The following is a 19560-nucleotide window of genomic DNA, read 5'->3' as shown; positions in this document are numbered from 1 at the left end:
GCTCTGCCTTTTCTCCTCTTGAAGTGGTCAACAAGACGGCGACAATGGTAGGGGAGAAAAGGAGGAAAGGGGGAGCTGGAAGTGTTTGTTGGAACAGGAACTTGTATGGCTGTGTACCAAGTTAATAATGATTCTGAACCATCCTGACTGATTCTGACTCGTGAGTGTGATTTGATGGCACAGATACTTTATCGATACAGCGTCGGTATTGGTCAGAATTCTTAACTTGATACAGCTTATGGCATAAATTTTTGCAGCCACAAGCACACTATTCACTAGATATTTTTGTGTTGGAAACGATGAAGGAGATTAATAAGATAAAGCATCTATTTGTTCAATGCCTCTATTTGGAAGACATTTCGGTCTTATAATTTAAACAAGTAAAAATGTATTTTAAACTATGCAAGTTGCAAATATACAGATAAATACATAAACATTTCCATTCTGATTAGTGCACTTGGACTTCTCTTTACAAAGCAAACATTATTATACTATTTATGAATGTTTTGCAAACAATTTTTATTACAATACATCCTCACATTTGATTGATAACCTATACTTGAAATTTTTCAGGAGTTCTGAGTTTTCAATTTCATTTTTCATAGCATTGCAATGAACCTTTCAAAGCATCATTACCACTTTGGAGTTACATGCATCCATTTGATCTATTTAATGGTTCCTACTAGAACAGAAAGGATATGAGAGATACAAAAGTTGCACTGATTAAATAATCTGAATAACATTTACATTTAATTCAAAAATTGAGTTGCTTATTAAAATAATCACTTTTTGGCTTGAGGTACGAACATGTTCAACAAAACAAATTAAAAATAAAGTGTCACATTTCCTACCACATTGTTTATTACTAATCATGTTTATTCAAAAGTAAATTTAGTTACATAGGCACTTTTTGACTAAAAGCATGAGCTCTGAGCAGTCTGTTGAAGATTTGCAGTCTCAGAGCAGATTCTATAAACGCACAAGCTGCAGTGTCTCAAGAGGAATGACTGCATTAATCCACTATAAATTTTACCTTTACAATGCTAAATTTCTTGTTTCTACCTTCCTTCTCAAAATACATGAAGTTAGTAATTAATTGGAAGGAAGAGCCTGTACATAAGGTACAAAAGTTACACTGATATGATGAGCTCATCAAAATGTTGTGTAGTGTGAAATATTATTAACTACTGCAAAAAGTAAGCAAGATGGTTCCATACATGCTGTGGTAAAAAAAAGAAGAAGTGAAGGTCCCATTAGATAGCACAAGAACTTTGGGAAAAGGCTGATCACCCCGTGCTCTTCTGAATGTATCAAAGGCATGTAAAACCAACAAATTACATAGAGAAATGAAGATGCCTTGATTGCATTTGTATTGGGAGAAATGATCATTCTCTGTGTGACAAGAAAAATCATCCCTTCTCATATTGTGAACTTTTAAAACAACAAAAGACGTATGCATTAACATTCCTGACTAGGTAAAACAAATGCACACAAAATTTGACTTGAGCAGACAAGCATAAGTTAAAACAAACTTTGAAACAATTTTTTTGTATCAAATATATTTTGGAAGTTAAGGAAAATGGAACCTATGGACCATCACATCACAGTATTTTTGTGGTTGATTTGGTTGAGAGTAGTCACCTTAGCACATGATCAGAATTATTATAAAGGTCATTCAATTAAAAATATACAAGTTGGTTATAACCACCAAATATCTGAAGGAGAAGAAAAAAAAACAAACAAAAGATACTAACAGGACAATATGGCACAAAACTGATATTAAATATGATAAAAAGCATTTGTGCTTTTAAACAATGTGCCCCAGACATTAAGACAGTCAATTTCAAAAACAAAATGAGTATTTTCTTTTAAAATGTAATTTAGGGGCTTAAGCAATCAAATTACACGCCTATATGGTAACACAACTAAAGTAGATTTGGAACACAGCCAAAGCAAACATTCATTGCACCAGAAAATTAGTAACTATCTGTGAGATCCTGCAACTGGAGGCATCTCTGTGTCAAAAGAGGTTCAAACCATCACATCAATTCTGTTTGTGAAACAAATCTTTATGCAGACCCAAGTTGAATCCATCCTTTTGGAGAGTTCAAATGTTGGATGTACATATGGACATGTTTTTAAGGTTTGCCCGCTACTATACATAAACAATTTTTCCTCCGAGACAAGAGAGAAGTAAACAGATTTTCTGAATGAGCATAACTGTCCAAAAGACAAAATTATGCATAAATAAATAACACATCAATGCCATCTAGCACAAAGCCTCACAGTTCAAAATGTGAATCATGACCAGACATTCCCAAAAATATATCCGGACAGGATCTGTAAGCCAAGACAATAATGTAACCACACTTTTAGACACTTGGTAATCTTAGCCACCACTAGCTCTTATGACAATGAGCCTTAACATCTATTCACAAATGAACCTATAGCAGGTAAACAAATATTTTTAATTCAATTCTCAACAAAGGAAAAAAAATCACACAACAGGTTGAATGTACCCAAAGTGCACTATGCACTTTGTGAAACATTTTTCACTGCAGTGAAAAATGGCAATACTGGTAAGTCTACCTATGTATGTACAGTAAAAGTCAAGACAACAAATAATAAAATACTAATGATGCTTCATTGACATTATTAACAGAATTTATTATAAATTCTGAGCATATTGGTTCATAAACACCTATCTGTACATTAATGAAATAAAAATCTTAATCTTGATCTCTTTTGCACTTTTGGCTGTATCACTACCCACTATCAGGCACACACACGTTGCTTGTGCTCAGAGAGTCCAACAAACTTACGCGCATGCTATCACAAAATCGCACATTTTTAAGAAGTCATTTGGTGCTCATCTTGTTCCAAAATTAATTTGCAATGCATTGGTCAGTCGGAAAGCCGATTGGTCAACTTTGAGTTGGAGGTATGGATACCAACATATGAACCCAACCGATAGTTCGCTCAAACAGTGTTTGAGATGGTCAGGGCCGATGAAACCTTAGAAAGGGGGCAGAATACAAAGTTAGAGGTCTGTTATAGTAAATTAAGCAAATTATTAGAGAGTGTATGCATGCGTGTGGCCCTCTATTGAAGTTTTACCTGGTAAGATGACGACTATCATCATGAACATCCATTTCAGAACTCTTGAATTCATTAAGTTCTTTCCTAATTGCTGCCTTGTCTTTAGGGGTAAGTCTAGTCCAAGGCTTGTCTGCTCTCCGATCATAATCGTGTGCTTGAGTAACTTCAATGTAATCATTGAATCGGATAATCTATGAAAATGAAAGATGAGAAATAATTCACCATTATTTATTGTTTTATGATGATTGCTATGGTCTAAATTGTTAGTCATCCTTTAATAACACAAAAAAATAGGAGATCAAACTGACCTTTTTCTCTTTCAGCTCCTCTACAGTCGGACGGAAACTGAGTTTCCTCAGCAACATTCTTTTCTTCTCTTCTTTAAGTTTTCTTTCTTCTGCTGTAGAGTTTTCTGAAATGATATAAAAGGGTTCCATGAATACAAGATTTTGTGCAGAAGTGTTTAAAACTGTGATAATACTGAGTCCAAGCAAACAACTTACTCTTTAATATATTTCTTTCTTCCAGCTCCTCTTGAGTTGGTCGCATACTCAGTCGTCTGTGTAAAGGAATAAAAATATTATTTGTCTGCAATGGTGGCAATGTAAAGGGGTAGAAGGACAATTAAAGTCACAATACCTTATGAGGCGAGCTCCTACTGCTTCTTTACTTTCTTGCCTTTCTTTATCACTCTGTACTTGCAATATGTTCCTATCTATTAGCTCTTGGCGGTCAGGGCGAAGAGCTAACTTGATTGCTAAACTGTCTTTACGAGCAATTTTAGCCGCAAGGCGATCTGAAATTACAGCACACACTTTCAGTATTATGTATTGAGGAGGGCAAACAAAAAGATATAAAATGACAAAAACCACAGTGTCAAAAGTATAAATTACTGTAAACCAAGCCACTTGCTCACAGGGGTAACTTTGGCCCAGCAGTTACAAATGACACCAATGTAATAAGTACCGCATGAAACAAATTGCTAGCCCAAGGGCCGAAGATACCCCCGTGGGCTAGAGTGGCCCCGGTTTACAGTATAACTAACTTACTATCACTATCTTCATCTTCGTCATCATCTCTGTACAAAATAGGTCCGTCGCCTGAGTCACTGTCATCATCTCTTGATGAGTTGTAGGGACGAGCATTTTCCTTGTTCTCCATTGTGCAGGGTAGAGAAATACCAAACCTCACTGGGCGGGTGCTGAAACATGCACACAAGATAGAATGAATCAACAATGATATATAAATAATGTGGTTCAAATAAGCTATGAATGAAGTTGAAAAACAGTAAGGAAAAAATTCAGACTCTAAATAATAAAAAGTTGACAAATCAGTGAATCAAGAATGTGCATCAAAATGCTGGATCCCAAAGCAGCAGACACGTTCATGCAATAGAGGCCCCACTCGTAAAACTTAAATAGCTGTGAATGATTGCACAACATTAATGTGATCATGAATGGTCCAAAAAGTGCTATTTGCTTCTAAAACAGTAACAATGTAGAATTATAAAACCCCCACTAAAGTACAGCTAAAGGCACAAAACAAAATGCAAGAGATACATTATCAACATATTATTATATTGGATAATTACCAAATCCTCACACGAGACCTCAAGGGAGGCCTTCTGGTAAGACAAGAACAGAAAGGATAGACATGAGTTAGAGTTTTGTTTCAGTCCCATGCTTAAGAGTTATTGTTAAAATAGAAAATATGAAGAAGGAGCTCTATTTTTTAAACTAAATGTGCGCATCAAATAAATACTTACTTGAAAGATGCATTATGTTCTTGTCGAACACCAAGAGGTCTTGATTCTTGGGTTGGCGTTCCTGGTCCACTGCTTCCTCCTGCTCCATTGCCTTTCTTTTTCATTGCTGACTTCAGTGGAACAGCATGGAATTTTGGTTCTTTGGCAGGAATTTCTTCTACTCTTGATGTGTCGATGTTTGGATCAGGTTGTGATACCCTAAGATTGTGGAATTGATCATCTTCTTCATCATAGTCCTCATAGGTATCATCTTCATCTTGATCTGATAAACACACAAAAAATATTCCTTATTATCACAGAATACTCACATCCATCTGCTAGAAATTAGGAGACTCACAAGAGCTAAAATACATATAACCCTGGCATTTCTTTACAATAGCTGTTGTAGAAACAGACATTGGGGAAGTCGGTTAGTCAACCTAGCTCTCTTCTCTACCACTGGGACACTTGGCTAAGTGAGGTGTGGATACAGCTACAATGGGCACACAGCCAATGGCAGAGAAAGGTTGGCCCATGAGTACAGCGCTATGCAGGGGTGCGCAGAGAAGGGTTTTTATAAGAAGGGAGGACTTATTATTTCATGAATTCAAAAGTTTTCAGCCCTGCCAGGAAATATTATACAAAGGTTTATACATGCACCACTAACTTTTCAGTCTAGCACAATGGGTTGAATGGCGGCCAAAGAATTTGAGCAACAACCACTCCAATGTCAGCTTTTCGATGTTCAATTGCAAAATTATAAAAACAAAATAAAAATTGGTTATTTAAGTTAAAGAGGGTGTAAATTTACCTTGATATCCAAAGTTGGACAGGTCAAGCGGAACTGCATTATGAACACTGGTGCCGTTGTTGTTGCTCGCACTACTGCTGCTATCCACTCTTGTTGGTCCACCATGCAGTCTTAGTAACGTTGGACTTGGGGAACTAAACATGGGTGGAGGTGGAATAGGACCGATTTCGGACACAGGAATTGGTGGCTCAGGCAAATCCGATAGTGTCAAGACTCCACTACTATTGCTCTGTTGTGATGCAGCCAGCATTTGTTGCTGAGATTGCTGATGTTGCTGCTGTTGTTGCAATTGCTGCTGTTGATGAAGGTGCTGGAACTGTTGCTGCAGCTGCTGATGCAACTGTTGTTGCAAGGATTGTTGGAACTGTCGCTCATTTGGAGGCGGAGTTCCATCTCCTCCAGGAGGACCTTGATTCTGAATTGGTGGGTGATCACAGTTGTCGGGCACTGCAACAGACGTTAGAAATAAGTTAATGGCTTTACGAATTGGGATTTGAAAAATTACATTAAATGGAATAATACCAAATATAAAATTGAAACAAGACATTTTTATAAACATTGGAGAAAGCTGGACACTAAAAGTAAGCAATCAAGCGCAAAGCTGGGAATAAATGGATTGTAAACTTAAGACTACCGAAGATCAAATTGTTTCATAGTAAGAGAAATGATCAATGTAAAAAATAATTGAAAATTGACATTTGTCAGGAGATGTTTGCTATCACACCCAAAAAATGATGACAAAATATGTTATTGAAACAGATGGAAACTGGAAGCGAATCCTTATTGCTCTGACGGAGCCGAGCCTATCCTATCCAGTGCTAAAGCTCTTACCCGCGCTGCCAGCGCCGCTAGAGTGCATGCTGTGGGGCCGTGCCGGGGCTGCGGGAGGGGCGCCCGAGGGGGCGGGGCCCGTGGGGGAGGGGGTGGGGGGATGCTCACTGTGGTAGCACAGCAGTCGCCGGGTCAGCCTGCCGGGCCCGGGGCCTTGGCCGACGGCGCCTGGGCCGGCGAGGCCCGGCAGCGGCGTCCCGAGGGAGGACGGCCTCTCCGGCTTGGCGAGGTTGGCTGGGCCGGACGGGCCCGGGGATGCCGCCGCCCCCGCGGCCCCCGCCGCCCCCGCGTTCGTGCCGTCGCCGCCCCCACCATTGCTGGAGCCGTCGCTCGCACCGCCACAGGACCCATTGGAAGGCTCGGCCTTGTCCTTCTTCGGCTCTGTAACAGGAACAAGGAACAAGGGGCGATGTTAGTGGGGGGCGTCTCGAGACATGTCCACCACGCAGTGTGCGCCCCACATCCGGGGGAAGGTGCACTGGTGGAACTGGAGCGAGCTTTTACGCCTTCCTTCTAGCCTAGCGGTTGCCGCACTTGGAGCGTAGTTCTGCGTGCCACCCTTCGCCCCCTATCCAAATGCCAAGCTTCGCAGGGAGGGAGCTACACGGCAACCTGTCTCGCCTTGACGCCTCACGGTGGGCCAGAAGACCGGTGGAGGCGGCCAAAACTCTAGACGCGTTTTGAGCTCTAGAGTCGCTAACCAGGACTCGAACCGAACGCGTGACCCCATCAATGGATTCTTCTTTCGGAGAGCAATCCATTGGTGGGGTCACACGTTTGGTTCGAGTCCCATTTAGCGACTCTGGAGCTCAAAACGCGTTTAGAGTTTTGGCCACCTCCACCGGTCTTCTGGCCCACAGTGCGCCTGAGCGGCTTCACGGCTTGCCTAACGCCATCAACCTCTCCCGGCCTGTCTCCCTTCCCCAAGAACTGGCCGCGCCTTTACGGCCGGCCCCTGTCTGCCGGCTTGGGTGTGACGTCACACGTTGCGTTGTGACGTCAGGCCATCACGAGTTCGAGCAGCGTCAGGGCGTCAGCGCGTCAGCAGAGACGTTTGTTTGGCTGCGGTGGTCTGCGGAGAGCCTCTGCCGTGTGGTTTGACGCTGTCTCTCTTGCACCTACACGGATTGCTCCATGCGTGAGAGAGAGAGAGAGAGAGAGAGAGAGAGAGAGAGAGAGAGAGAGAGAGAGAGAGAGAGAGAGGAGAGAGAGAGAGTAGGGATGCAAAATTACCGGTAAGATTCAAAGTACGTAAATTGCGGTAAAATACGGTATTTTCCGTATTATACGGTTAAATTTTGGGAAATTGTTTTTTCTTGACTTAAAGGGGAATTGTGGTTCTCTTGTGAAATAAGCGAAAAGGGAGGTTCATTTGGGTAAGGGTGTATCATTAATTATCGGCCGCATCGTCCAAACATGGTTGCAACCATCATGACTCAAGGACAATGTCGCATTTGAAATAGACAAGGACGAAAGACCCGTGGTCAAAAATTGAACTATGTCTCTCCCACTAGAACCTCCTAATCAATTTGAATCTGACTGCTTCCTACTGGGCTGGATTAAGAATGCGTAGAGCGGCAAGTTAACAGCCCAAAAGTGTTAACAAAACGGGCGCCGTTTTCTCGTTATCAAAGTAAGTTGTCTCAATATATAAGAAACTTTTTCCTGAAGGCTCCGAATGTTCATTACATTTTCAGCTCAAATGTCAACAAATATCTACCCCTAGATTTACCTCTTTTCATTTTAAGTAGTTAAAATTATATAACCTTGGCAACAAAGAAAGGTTTTTGATTTGCCTTTCGGAGATTTGTCTCGTGTAAATGGATTTTGATTTCCACAAGTTTTGCAAAAGAAGAGAACATTAACTTCACGCTAATTTAAGTGGCTAGACGTTTACACGTACACGGGCGGCACAAGGGACAGATACAAACAAGAGTTCAAAAGAAGCTATTTTCAGTCGTACGCCGTGTATAATCGTATGGAGCTAAAGAAGTTCAAATAAGTCATAATCAAAATTACCGAAAAATACCAATTTTACGGGGTCTCCGTAAATACGGTGTTTTACCGATTATACCGTTCTTACCGGTAATATTACCGGCCTTTACATCCCTAAGAGAGAGAGAGAGAGAGAGAGAGAGACAGAGAGAGAGAGAGAGAGAGAGAGAGAGAGAGAGAGAGAGAGAGAGAGAGAGAGAGAGAGAGAGAGAGAGAGAGAGACGAAACGACCCCACTGATTGGCTCGGCACGGCATAAGGCCTGGGCCGGCAGAGCGCCCGTGCGATAGGCAACACAAAGGCAGCCGCGCGTCGCACCCCGGCGGCGGCCTACCCTCGCGGCGCTCTCCGGCCCCGGCAGCGCGTAGCTCTGCGCCGCACAGTGCACCAGAAGACCAGTGCCGGCAGCCAAAACTCTAGACGCGTTTTGAGCTCCAGAGTCGCTAAACAGGACTCGAACCGAGCGTGTGACCCCACCCCCACCAATGGATTCCTAATTCAGAGAGAAATCCACGGGTGGGGTCCCTTGGTTCGAGGTCCATTTAGCGACTCTGGAGCTCAAAACGCGTCTGGAGTTTTGGCCGCCAGCGCCGGTCTTCTGGCCCACTGTGTGCCACGCCACTGCACAGCGACACCGCTAGGCACCCCGTGACGCGTCGGAAGTCGGGGAGTCGGGGCAGCCGGCCCCGTCGCAGCACACTGATTCCGAGAGTCGTTTTCGTCGCTCTGTCTCTCTCGCACTCACGGGGCGTCCCATAAAAGTGCGAGAGAGACAGAGCGACGAAAACGACTCTCGGAGTCAGTCTGCACGCCATGCCGCCCACTCGACTCGCGGGCCACGCGCCGACAGCCCCGCGCTTCCGCGCTCCGCTGTTTTTATTTAAATTGGCGCGCGCCGGCGCCGGCCGACCGGCCAGCTGATTCAGAGGGGCCGTTTCGTCGCTCTGTCTCTCTCGCACCCACGCGGAGCGCCCCGTGAGTGCGACAGAGACAGAGCGACGAAACGACTCAGCGGAATGGCTAGGCGGGCACCGCGGTCGCGGTCCCCGCCGCACGCAGTGACGCGCAGTGACGCGGCGCGAGGGGCGAGGACTCGCGCGAGGATCTCCCGGCGCCCGCACGCTGCAGACTGATTCCGAGAGTCGTTTTCGTCGCTCTGTCTCGCTCGCACCTGTACGGGACGCGCCATGGGTGCGAGAGAGACAGACAGAGCGACGAAGACGACTCTCGGAATCAGTCTATGCTGATTCCGAACGGAGCTCTCGTCGCTATGTCTGCCTGCGGACCGCCCCGCCAGTGTGACAGAGACAGAGCGACCAAGCGATTCTTCCGAATCAAGCTTGCAGGTCGGCGTTACACTGCAAATGTTTTACGAGACTCTACATGCATACAGTATTATGGCGGAGATCACTCTACATGTCTTACGGCGAAAGGCTGCACCAACATATTATGGTGGAGATTTTCTCCATATTACAGAAGAAATTCGACAAAATATGTGTAAGGTACCATCAATTTTGAACTGTCAGTTACGAAGTCTGCTGCACCACCATAATATAGAGAATTTTCACCACAATATGGAGAAACTTCACCACAAGACTTTTTGAGTGATTTTCTCCACTCATAATGCAAAAGAAATTCGTGAAAATGCCTTTAAGATCCCAATAAATTTTCAGGAGTAAAAAACAAAGTTGGCAGCACCACTTATAAGCGGAGATTTTCAATGTAACATGCAGAATCTTCTCCATACGACTTTTACAGAGCAGCAGTCAGAGCGGGTCCATTCAAACGGCCGAACGGGGTGGCTGTCCTTGCGTCCCTGATTCCGAGAGTCGTTTTCGTCGCTCTGTCCCTCTCGCACTCATGGGGCGCGCCGCATCGGTGCGAGAGGGACAGAGCGACGAAAACGACTCTCAGCCTCCTGCCGACACTACACTGGCTGAAGTGGGCCGCGGATAAAAACGCGATAAAGTGTCGCGGGGAAGCATGCCAAGGCCGCGTCGCAGCGGCAAGGCCCGTGCAGCCAGCGAAGCAGCGAAGCCCGTGAGCGTGAGAGAGCCAATAACTCTGTTCCGAAAGCGTCGTCATTTGAGGGAGGAGGGGAGGGAGGGAGGGGGAAGGGGAAGGGAGGGGAAGGGAGGGGAGGGGGGAGGGAAGGGGAGGGAAGGGGAAGGGACGGGCGCACGGCTCCAAAACCGAATTGGGGGGGGGGGAGGAGAGGTCCACGCTGCACAGCAGACTGATCCCGAAGTCGTTTTCGTCTCTCTGTCTCTCTCGCACTCATGGGGTGTGCCCTATGAGTGCGAGAGGGGCAGAGCGACGAAAACGACTATCGGTCACTTGGAAAACAAAACAGCGCGCTGGGTGTATCACAGACAAAAAGTCGGTTGTAACCTAAACAGCGAGGAGGTTCACCCCCGACCAAACGCAAACAACAAAAACTAGAACAAACAAAGGCTTTGGAATGAGGTGGGGTTGGGGGGGGAAGCATTGTCGGCCAGTCCATCATGGTTTAACAGTTTATTTTGCGGAGGATCTCCGCGCAGCTGCGGCCATAAGGCGAGCAGTTCATAAACCACGTGACCCTGTGGGCCCCAAGTAGGCCCTGAGGCAGCAGCTGAGCCACCCCCTCCCTTTTCTGTCCGGGTCTACTTCCTCGTGACCGAGCAGCCCCATGGGGTCCCCATTCGTCTAACTCGACCCACCTATGTGGGGCGCTATGCGTCAATGTCATAAAGTATCAATGCGGAGCTTGAGACACTACAGTTCTTCGACAAAGATTGGTCCCGTTCGTACGCTTCAAACAGAGCGCCACGCAGTGGGCCAGAAGACCGGTGGAGGCGGACAAAACTCTAGACGCGTTTTGGAGCCCTAGAGTCGACAAATGGACTCGAAACGAGCGTGTGACCCCACCAATGGATTCCTCGTTCGGAGAGCAATCCATTGGTGGGGTCACACGTTCGGTTCGAGGCCTGTTTAGCATCACCTGTCTTGGTTATGTCCGAGGAAAATCGAAAAATGGGGAAGACAGAGACCTTTCTTTCTCTGTGGATCAAAGTCTAGGGGCCAAAAGGGGCGAAGAGGGCGAAATAAGAACGACATTCCCGGTCGCGGCCAACTGCACGTGCAAATGTGTGTGCGTGTGTGTGAGAGAGAGAGGGGACGTGGGACGTTAACAGAAAGCAACGCGTCACAGCAAGGCGCCGCGAGGCGCCATATGGATGGCCCAGCAGCGCGCCCGAGCAGGGATGGCGCCAGACTGACCTCCACCCCTTTTCACACCAAGTCCCCCTCCCCTCCCCCTCCCCCCTTGGAGGTCCTTTTCCGCGGCACGCGCTACACACACACACACACACAGTCGCGCAAACGAAAACAAACGCAAGGCGCGACAATTTTAGCCGCAATGTCGGCGGCGGTACCGATGCGTTGCGCCCTCGCGGCATGGCGTGGCCAACCCCCCGATATTTCTACCCCCTCCCCCTCCTAACCCCTTTTCGGTCGGATACACACAAACAAAACGTTCATCACACACACACACGCACGCACACCAGCACACACACGCGCGAGGCAAGCACGCGCGGCGCGAAAATTGCCGTGAAATCTCTAGCACGCACTAGCCGCTCTGGGTCGGGGTCAGTCTCCACGAGAAGTAACGGCAGCGATTAAAACGAAATTGAGCACATGATCGCGTCCTCGCGCGCGTTCGTTGAGTCGTAGCGTCCGCAGCGGGGCCGCGAAACGAGAGTCTTGAAAGGAGAGTCTCGAATCTCGAAACAAGAATCTCGAAACGAGTCTCGAAACGAGAGTCTCGAAACGAGAGTCTCGAAACGAGAGTCTCGAAACGAGAGTCTCGAAACGAGAGTCTCGAAACGAGAGTCTCGAAACGAGAGTCTCGAAACGAGAGTCTCGAAACGAGAGTCTCGAAACGAGAGTCTCGAAACGAGAGTCTCGAAACGAGAGTCTCGAAACGAGAGTCTCGAAACGAGAGTCTCGAAACGAGAGTCTCGAAACAAGAGTTTCCAAAGGCGAGTCTCGAAACGAGAGACTTGGCTCCGCACGTGTCCTGTCGGTGACACGGCACAGTGCGACACTGCCGACAGCTGCGGCACAGGACCACCGACCGCCACTGAGTCACGCGGGGGGTGTCCTGCCGGCCGCGTCCTCCCCGTGGGCACTGCGCCGCTCTGTCTCTTTCGCACTCCTACAGGACAGGACGCCCTGTGAGTGCGAGGGAGAAAGAGCGCTGGCCGGCACGCGGGCACGGCGCTCTGGCCGAACCCGCCAAAACTTTTACATTGAAATCCCGTCGAGATTTTGGGGGCTGATCAGTTAATGGATCGTAATGTAGTGGTCTCTGGACAGCCCGGGGAACCGAATTACGTCAAATTTAGGGAAAACACAACAACATAAACCCTCTAAAAACAAAAAAAAACAACTGAAAAATGCACCAAAGAGGTGAGATTCACTAAATAATTTTGATCCAATGGGGCTCCCAACCGATTAGCTCAGGGACATATCTCTCTCTCTCTCTCTCTCTCTCTCTCACACACACACACACACACACACACACACCAGCCGTTACGTAACAGTTGAACGGCCCCTCGGGGCGAGTGTGTAGAACGCGAGGAAATAAGAGAAAGAGAGAGAAGAGTTCGTGAATCATCCACAGACTGGCCGGGGAATGCGGCGGCACGGCACGGTACGCGGTCGGCACAGTGCCAAAATCAGCCAAAGCCAGCGGGAGCAGCGCATGTCGATATTATACCTTGGCAGCGTCGGACGGGGGACGGGGTACTGAGGGCATGGAAGGACAGACGAACGGACTGACAGACGAACAGAACAGAACGGACAGGCAGACAGGCAGGCAGACCACACGCTAACAGACACGCTGACAGGCCAGGTCGGGGCCGGGCAGAAACAATGATACAGTACGTTCATTATCAAATAGCAAACCGACAGACTGATTCCGAGAGTCGTGCTCCGTCGCTCTGTCTCTCTCGCACCTATAAAGGGACGCCCCATGGGTGCGAGAGAGACAGAGCGACGTGGGAGACTCTCGGAATCAGTCTGGAGGGCTCTGCGCTGAAGCTGCTGCAATCCCGCAAACCACCGAGCAGCTCATGCTCCCCCTCACGTCCCCCCCTCCCCTCACGCTCCCACTTATGCCCCCGCCACCCTCCCCCTTCCCATGCTCCGACTCATCCACCGCGATCCTGCGAGCACCACTCTGACGCCTCGGCCGCAGCGCGCAGCGCAGCTCACCTGTAACAGAGAGAGAGAGAGAAGAGCATTAGCACGAGGCGAACAACACACACAGTGGAGCAGCAGGGCGCGCGATGACGGGCCCGTTTTCTGTCTGAGTGTGTGAGAGTGAGAGAGACTGTTGTGTGAGTGAGTCTGTGAGTGTGTGAGAGTGAGAGAGACTGTTGTGTGAGTGAGTCTGTGAGTGCGTGAGAGTGAGAGAGACTGTTGTGTGAGTGAGTCTGTGAGTGTGTGAGAGTGAGAGAGACTGTTGTGTGAGTGAGTCTGTGAGTGTGTGAGAGTGAGAGAGACTGTTGTGTGAGTGAGTCTGTGAGTGTGAGAGAGTGAGAGAGACTGTTGTGTGAGTGAGTCTGTGAGTGCGTGAGAGTGAGAGAGACTGTTGTGTGAGTGAGTCTGTGAGTGTGTGAGAGTGAGAGAGACTGTTGTGTGAGTGAGTCTGTGAGTGTGCTTGTGTGAGAGAATGTGTCTGGGGCGGGGGTTCTCTACATGCCCGGTGCAGCAAAGTGTCAACTTGTCGACGGCGCGGAAGGGGGAAGGGGGAGGGGGCACTTGATGTGCAGAGCGAGTGTTAAATTTGTCCCTGCAAATTATTACGTGCGCGACGGGGCGGCGAATAGTGGTGGGGCGCCGCTTGTTAGAGGCCATTCCGTTGTTGACGCGAGCGTGCGTTCTAGGCGCGGCGCGCCAGTCGCCACCAAGGGGCAGGCCGCCACGAGCGGCGTGGCTACGAAGAACAGTTTCGTCGACCTACCCTACGGCGAGCCCCTGCGGGGCACAGTGGGCTGGAAGACGACCGGTGGAGGCGGACAAAAGTCTAAACGCATTTTGAGCTCCAGAGTCGCTAAATGGGACTCGAACCGAACGTGTGACCCCACCAATGGATTCCTCGTTCGGAGCCAGCAATCCATTGGTGGGGCCACGCGTTCGGTTCGAGTCCCATTTATCGAATCTAGAGCTCCAAACGCGTCTAGAGTTTTGGCCGCCTCCAACGGTCTTCTGGCCTACTGTGCGGGGCCCCTGCGTCCAATGGGGCTCACGAATAAGTGCGTTTGCGAACAAATTGGTCCCTAGTGAAACAAGTAAATATATTCTATATTTATTTTTTATTTATTTCACATTTAAAATTAAATAAATCCTTTATTTACCTAATTAAATTTAAACTTATTTAAAGTGAATATAGAGTGCATTTAGCACAGGACTTAGCCATGTGAGGCAACCTTTTATTCCACTTTATATTCCTTCCAAAGATAAAATAAATTTCCAGTAAATTACTGGTAAATATACTAAAATTTCTCCTTATTTAATTTCTTTGGGTAAATTTAGGTTTAAATTTAGTGTTATATTGAAATTAAATGAAGTATTACATTTAATCTAAACATGCGGCCCAAATTTAACCAACTTGGGACAAGGTCTTAACTTGAGTGGTCATTATCAGACATCACGGTCACGTGACATGTGTGTCGGACTTCAAAAATTCATGCACCGAAGGTGCATTGGCCTCGACATGGACTGTCAGCTCCTTTGGACTTAACACAATGCAACCTGAATAGGGTGCGGCAGCCTAGTTCAGTTGGGAATGCTAGCCAACACCGCGAGCTAAGGGATAGAGATCGACTGTGGCGCCATCTAGCGGAGTCGCAGGAATAAATTTAACCTAAATTTAGGTTATCTTAAGAAGTGCTATGTATGTTACTTTTATGTGTGATAAATTAAATTAAATTTAGAAACAAATTTAGTCGAAATTTATCTAGATATTGGATATACATTATATTTGCGCCAAATTCAGCTGCATATTTGATGCAATTTAGTCCTACTTAGTGCTTGGAATTACATTTGGAACAAATTTAAGTACATATGTATGTTTAAATTTCAGCGGAGTTATTAAATTTAAGTTATGTTTATAATAAATTTAACTCAACATACTAAAGCTCAATTATATTTAAAGTAAATAAAAATTATATTGTAATAAATATACATTTATTTAAAATATATTTACTCGTTTCACTAGGGGTGCGGAAAACTTCGCATGCGCAAAATTGTGTGAGTCTGACTTCTAGGGTTTCTTCATTCCCCACATTTGAGTTTTCAGCGCTTTTGTTTTGTTTCTGTTTCATCCGCGTTTTCGGCGTCAACGAAATGGGCGTTTGCCGTGCTTCCTTGAGACGTGTGTTCGCAAGAAGTCGTCTGCGGGCTGTGCGGCTCGTCGCCACACAACAAACAGCCACGACACTGTCAGACAGCCCCCACGAGTGTGCTGTGCCGCCGTGCGGTCGACCCTTCCTTGGCGGAGACAACACCAACCCGAGTAGCACGGCGCACTGGTTCCGAGAGTCGTTTTCGTCGCTCTGTCTCTCTCGCGCCCACACGGGACGCCGCATCAATGTGAGAGAGACAGAGCGACGAAAACGACTCTCGGAACCAGTCTGCAGTGAGGAGAAACGCGTCGCCCGAGGCGAACGTCGTCTCCCACACACTCCCCCTCTCCGACGACGGAGTCAAAGTCCCAGACGCAGGCGGAGATCCGCCATCCAACTTTGCTTCGATCTCCGATGTGAGATTCGAGATTGCGAGAGTGCGAGTCGCGAAATAGAACAAACAGATAGCTACAGCACTGCACAGTCAAAACGACCCGAACTGCAGCTGGGCGAGGCTAGGCGAGGCTGGTGGCGGCGACGCGGTGCTACCTGTGCTGGCCTTGAAGGCTGCCGGCGGGGTGATGGGCGGCACCCCGCTGTCCCAGGTGGGCACCACGTCGGGGGTGATGGAGCCGGACGCCGAGGTGGAGGCGGAGTCCGTGTCGGCGGCCAGCCCCTCCGAGCAGGGCAGCTGCAGCGACCGCTGCTGCTTCAGGCTGCGCCGCTTCCGCCGGATGGACGACGGCGCCATCGACTTGACGGCCGCGAAGAACCCCACGCCGCTCATGGTGGCGGTGGCGGCGGCGCGAGGCGTCGACGGCGAGGTGTCGCGGGCGGCGGCGTCAGTGACGGGACGCCGTCAGCGCCATGTCGCGGCACGGGCCTTGGGGAGCGAGAAGCGGTGCTTGAGGAGGGGACGCGTGGCGCGGGGGTTCACGTGTCGGTGGCGGTAGAGAAGGGTCGGTGGAGCACAGTGGCCAGCCGGTGGAGGCGGCCAAAACTCTAGACGCGTTGGGAGCTCCAGAGTCGCGAAGTAGGCCTCCAACCGAGCGTGTGACACCACCAATAGATTGCTCTCTGGACGAGGAATCCATTGGTGGGGTCACACGTTTGGTTCCAGTCCCATTTAGCGACGCTGGAGCTCAAAACGTGTCTAGAGTTTTGGCCGCCTCCACCGGTCTCCTGGCCCACAGTGTGGAGGCCGGGGGCGGACTGGGCGGGGCGGGGCAGGGCGCTCCGGGGGCGGCTGGCTTTTCACGCGTCGAAAGCGAACGCGGGGGCGGCTGCTGGGGGCGGCGCCGCTCGGTTCGCCCGTCACGCAGCAACAGCCGGGCGCGGCGTGCTCGAAGCGCGGGGTGCGCGGGGGCGGGGGAGAAGGTGACACCCCGCGACAGGTGAATTCCGCCGTCACCGACCACCATGTGGCGGATGCAGACCGCGTGTGACGAGCCCTGGCGCGAGAGCCGCCGTCGGGGCGCGCGGTGCGGGGCGATGTGACAGGTCAGGAAGGCGGTGACGTCCAAACGAGGGGGTACTCACTCGGTTTTTTCGGGTACACAGAATATGAATATGCGTGAATACTTGTGAATACTTCTGAATACTAAGAGTCGTGAATATCTCCGAATACAAAAAAACTACGAATATCAAAGAATATGAATGAATATTTGGGAATATGTGCAAATACCCCAGAATATGAGTGAATACTTGAGAATATATGTGAATATGTAAGTTAAAGAATAGAGTTTTTCGGCTAGCCGCGAACCAGAACTCTTCTAGGATCTCATTTTGTCAGTAAGAAACGCCCAAATATGGACCCGAGAGTGATACCAGAAGCTCTCGCCCCCAAATTTCGGAAAAAAAAACGACGAAATAATGCCACAAGTACTAAAATACCTCTGAATACTAGGGAATACCCTGAATACTAAGAGAATACCCGCGAATACTTGCAAAAACTTCAAAATATTCTGAATATTGTGAATATGGAGAATACTTGTGAATACATGAATATTTATGAATATTCAAGAATATGAATATGAATATCCTAGTGGGTACACAGAATACCTCGAGTGAATACCCCCTCGCGTCCAAACAATGGTGGCTGACGGTCAAGGCCGCCAAGGCCTCCACGTTGCACGTTCACGGCCAGCCCTCGCACAAAGCAGCCCGCCCGGCACGCTGCGGGCCAGAGGACCGGTGGAGGCGGCCAAAATCCCGGACGCGTTTTGAGCTCCACAGTCGCTAAATGGGACTCGAACCGAACGTGTGACCCCACCAATGGATTGCTCTCCGAACGAGGAATCCATTGGTGGGGTCACAAGGTCGGTTCGAGTCCCTTTCAGCGACGGAGCTCAAAACGCGTCCGGGATTTTGACCGCCTCCACCGGTCTTCTGGCCCACTGTGCGGCGTGTACACTGTGGCGCAGCCACCGCGGCGACAGCGTGTTGCAAAACTCCGGCACGGTCCGCCGTCGCCGTGCGAAACTGCGAAGGCGAGGCAGGCCAAGAAAAACACTGGCCAGGTAGGCAGTCGCGGCTTCGCGGCCAACGCGGCCTGGGGTCGCAATGTCGCCACACGTGTTGGCCGCGAACATCGGCACCGCATCAAGCGGACGCCACGCCACTGGCCGCCACCTCGCCACAGCTGTGCCTCGGCCGCGCCCCACGTGACGGCCGGCGCAGTTTCCGAACACAAATTAAACGCTCTCACCTGGGGACGCTTGCGCCACGAAGTGGCCGAATTTTTAGGCACATTCCAAAGTTTGTGCCAAAATGACAGCACTGGCAAATGGGAAACGTGCCTGGATTCTCCACCCCTTCGCCGGAAAAGGCAAAGCAGTTCCCGTTTGCTCTAGTTTGCTCGGGTTTGCTCCTACCAGCGTTGGAGGACCCTGGTTCGAGGCCTCGCCTGGCCTCAACAGTTTCTCGCCCCCCTTTGTCGCAGAGCGTATCGCTTTACTCGACTCATCCTCCAGTGACCAGGTTCACCAAGGTCACCAATGTCACCAAGGTCGCCAAGGTCGCCAAGGTCACCAAGGTCGCCAAGGTCGCCAAGGTCGCCAAGGTCACAGCCGTGCCGTGCAACAGCAGGCATTCCCAGGCAAATCCAGATTCAATGAGGCCAGTGGCATCGTTTATTGAGGTGACGTGGCAGTGTGTGTTCCACTGGAGCAGAGACGGATCCAGGGGGTGGGCGAAGAGGGCGAGTCTCCCTCAAATGAAGGCGAGAGAGAGAGAGAGAGAGAGAGAGAGAGAGAGAGAGAGAGAGAGAGAGAGAGAGAGAGAGAGAGAGAGAGGAGAGAGAGAGAGAGGAGAGGAGGGGGGGAGAAGCGGGCAGTACAACCGATAACCGAAACTTGTCTTTGAATTTGAATGTGTGCTCAACCAGCAAAGGACCGAACCGAATGAGCAGAATCCTCCGTGAGCCAAAATCTTCGGAATAATGTTTGTACAGAGGGAACGCGGGGCGGGCGCTTCACAAAGGTACGGTAGGCGCAAAGGTAACAAAGGAATTGGGTAAAATCGACAGAGACAAAGAACAGTCGCACGTGAATCATGCTCTCACATGAAAACACACAGACAGAAGGACCACACACATACATCCATGCACACATGCCGCATGCTTGCACGCACACACACACATACACACGAAACACACAAACAGACTTACATAAACATTCTCAAAGCGCA

General features: G+C 48.8%; 1 protein-coding gene across 1 annotated transcript; it reads right to left on the bottom strand.

Moving 5' to 3' along the window:
- Positions 1–327: 327 nt before the first annotated feature.
- On the bottom strand, positions 328–16660 carry LOC117652021 (phosphatase and actin regulator 2). The gene is made up of 10 exons (XM_034396653.1): positions 16423–16660; positions 5655–6101; positions 4865–5126; positions 4691–4723; positions 4149–4300; positions 3739–3895; positions 3603–3658; positions 3408–3511; positions 3118–3290; positions 328–3015 (listed from the first exon to the last, which is right to left on the bottom strand). The coding sequence occupies exons 1-10, from the start codon at positions 16658–16660 to the stop codon at positions 3000–3002; spliced, it is 1638 nt and encodes a 545-aa protein (XP_034252544.1). The 3' UTR covers positions 328–2999.
- Positions 16661–19560: the final 2900 nt, after the last annotated feature.

The sequence above is a fragment of the Thrips palmi genome, unplaced genomic scaffold (genome assembly GCF_012932325.1).
Source record: "Thrips palmi isolate BJ-2018 unplaced genomic scaffold, TpBJ-2018v1 HiC_scaffold_6, whole genome shotgun sequence".
NCBI classification, from domain to species: domain Eukaryota; kingdom Metazoa; phylum Arthropoda; class Insecta; order Thysanoptera; family Thripidae; genus Thrips; species Thrips palmi.
Note: the sequence above shows the minus strand (reverse complement) of the source record. Positions and strands in the feature narration are given on the sequence as shown.

Coding starts and splice junctions, on each gene's coding strand:
- LOC117652021 (XM_034396653.1), bottom strand. CDS start 16,660: ATGAGCGGCGTGGGGTTCTTCGCGGCCGTCAAGTCGATGGCGCCGTCG. Junction 6,102..16,422: donor AGCCTTCAAGGCCAGCACAG/GTAGCACCGCGT, acceptor CGTCTGTTGCAG/TGCCCGACAACTGTGATCAC. Junction 4,301..4,690: donor AGGTCTCGTGTGAGGATTTG/GTAATTATCCAA, acceptor TGCATGTTTCAG/CACCCGCCCAGTGAGGTTTG.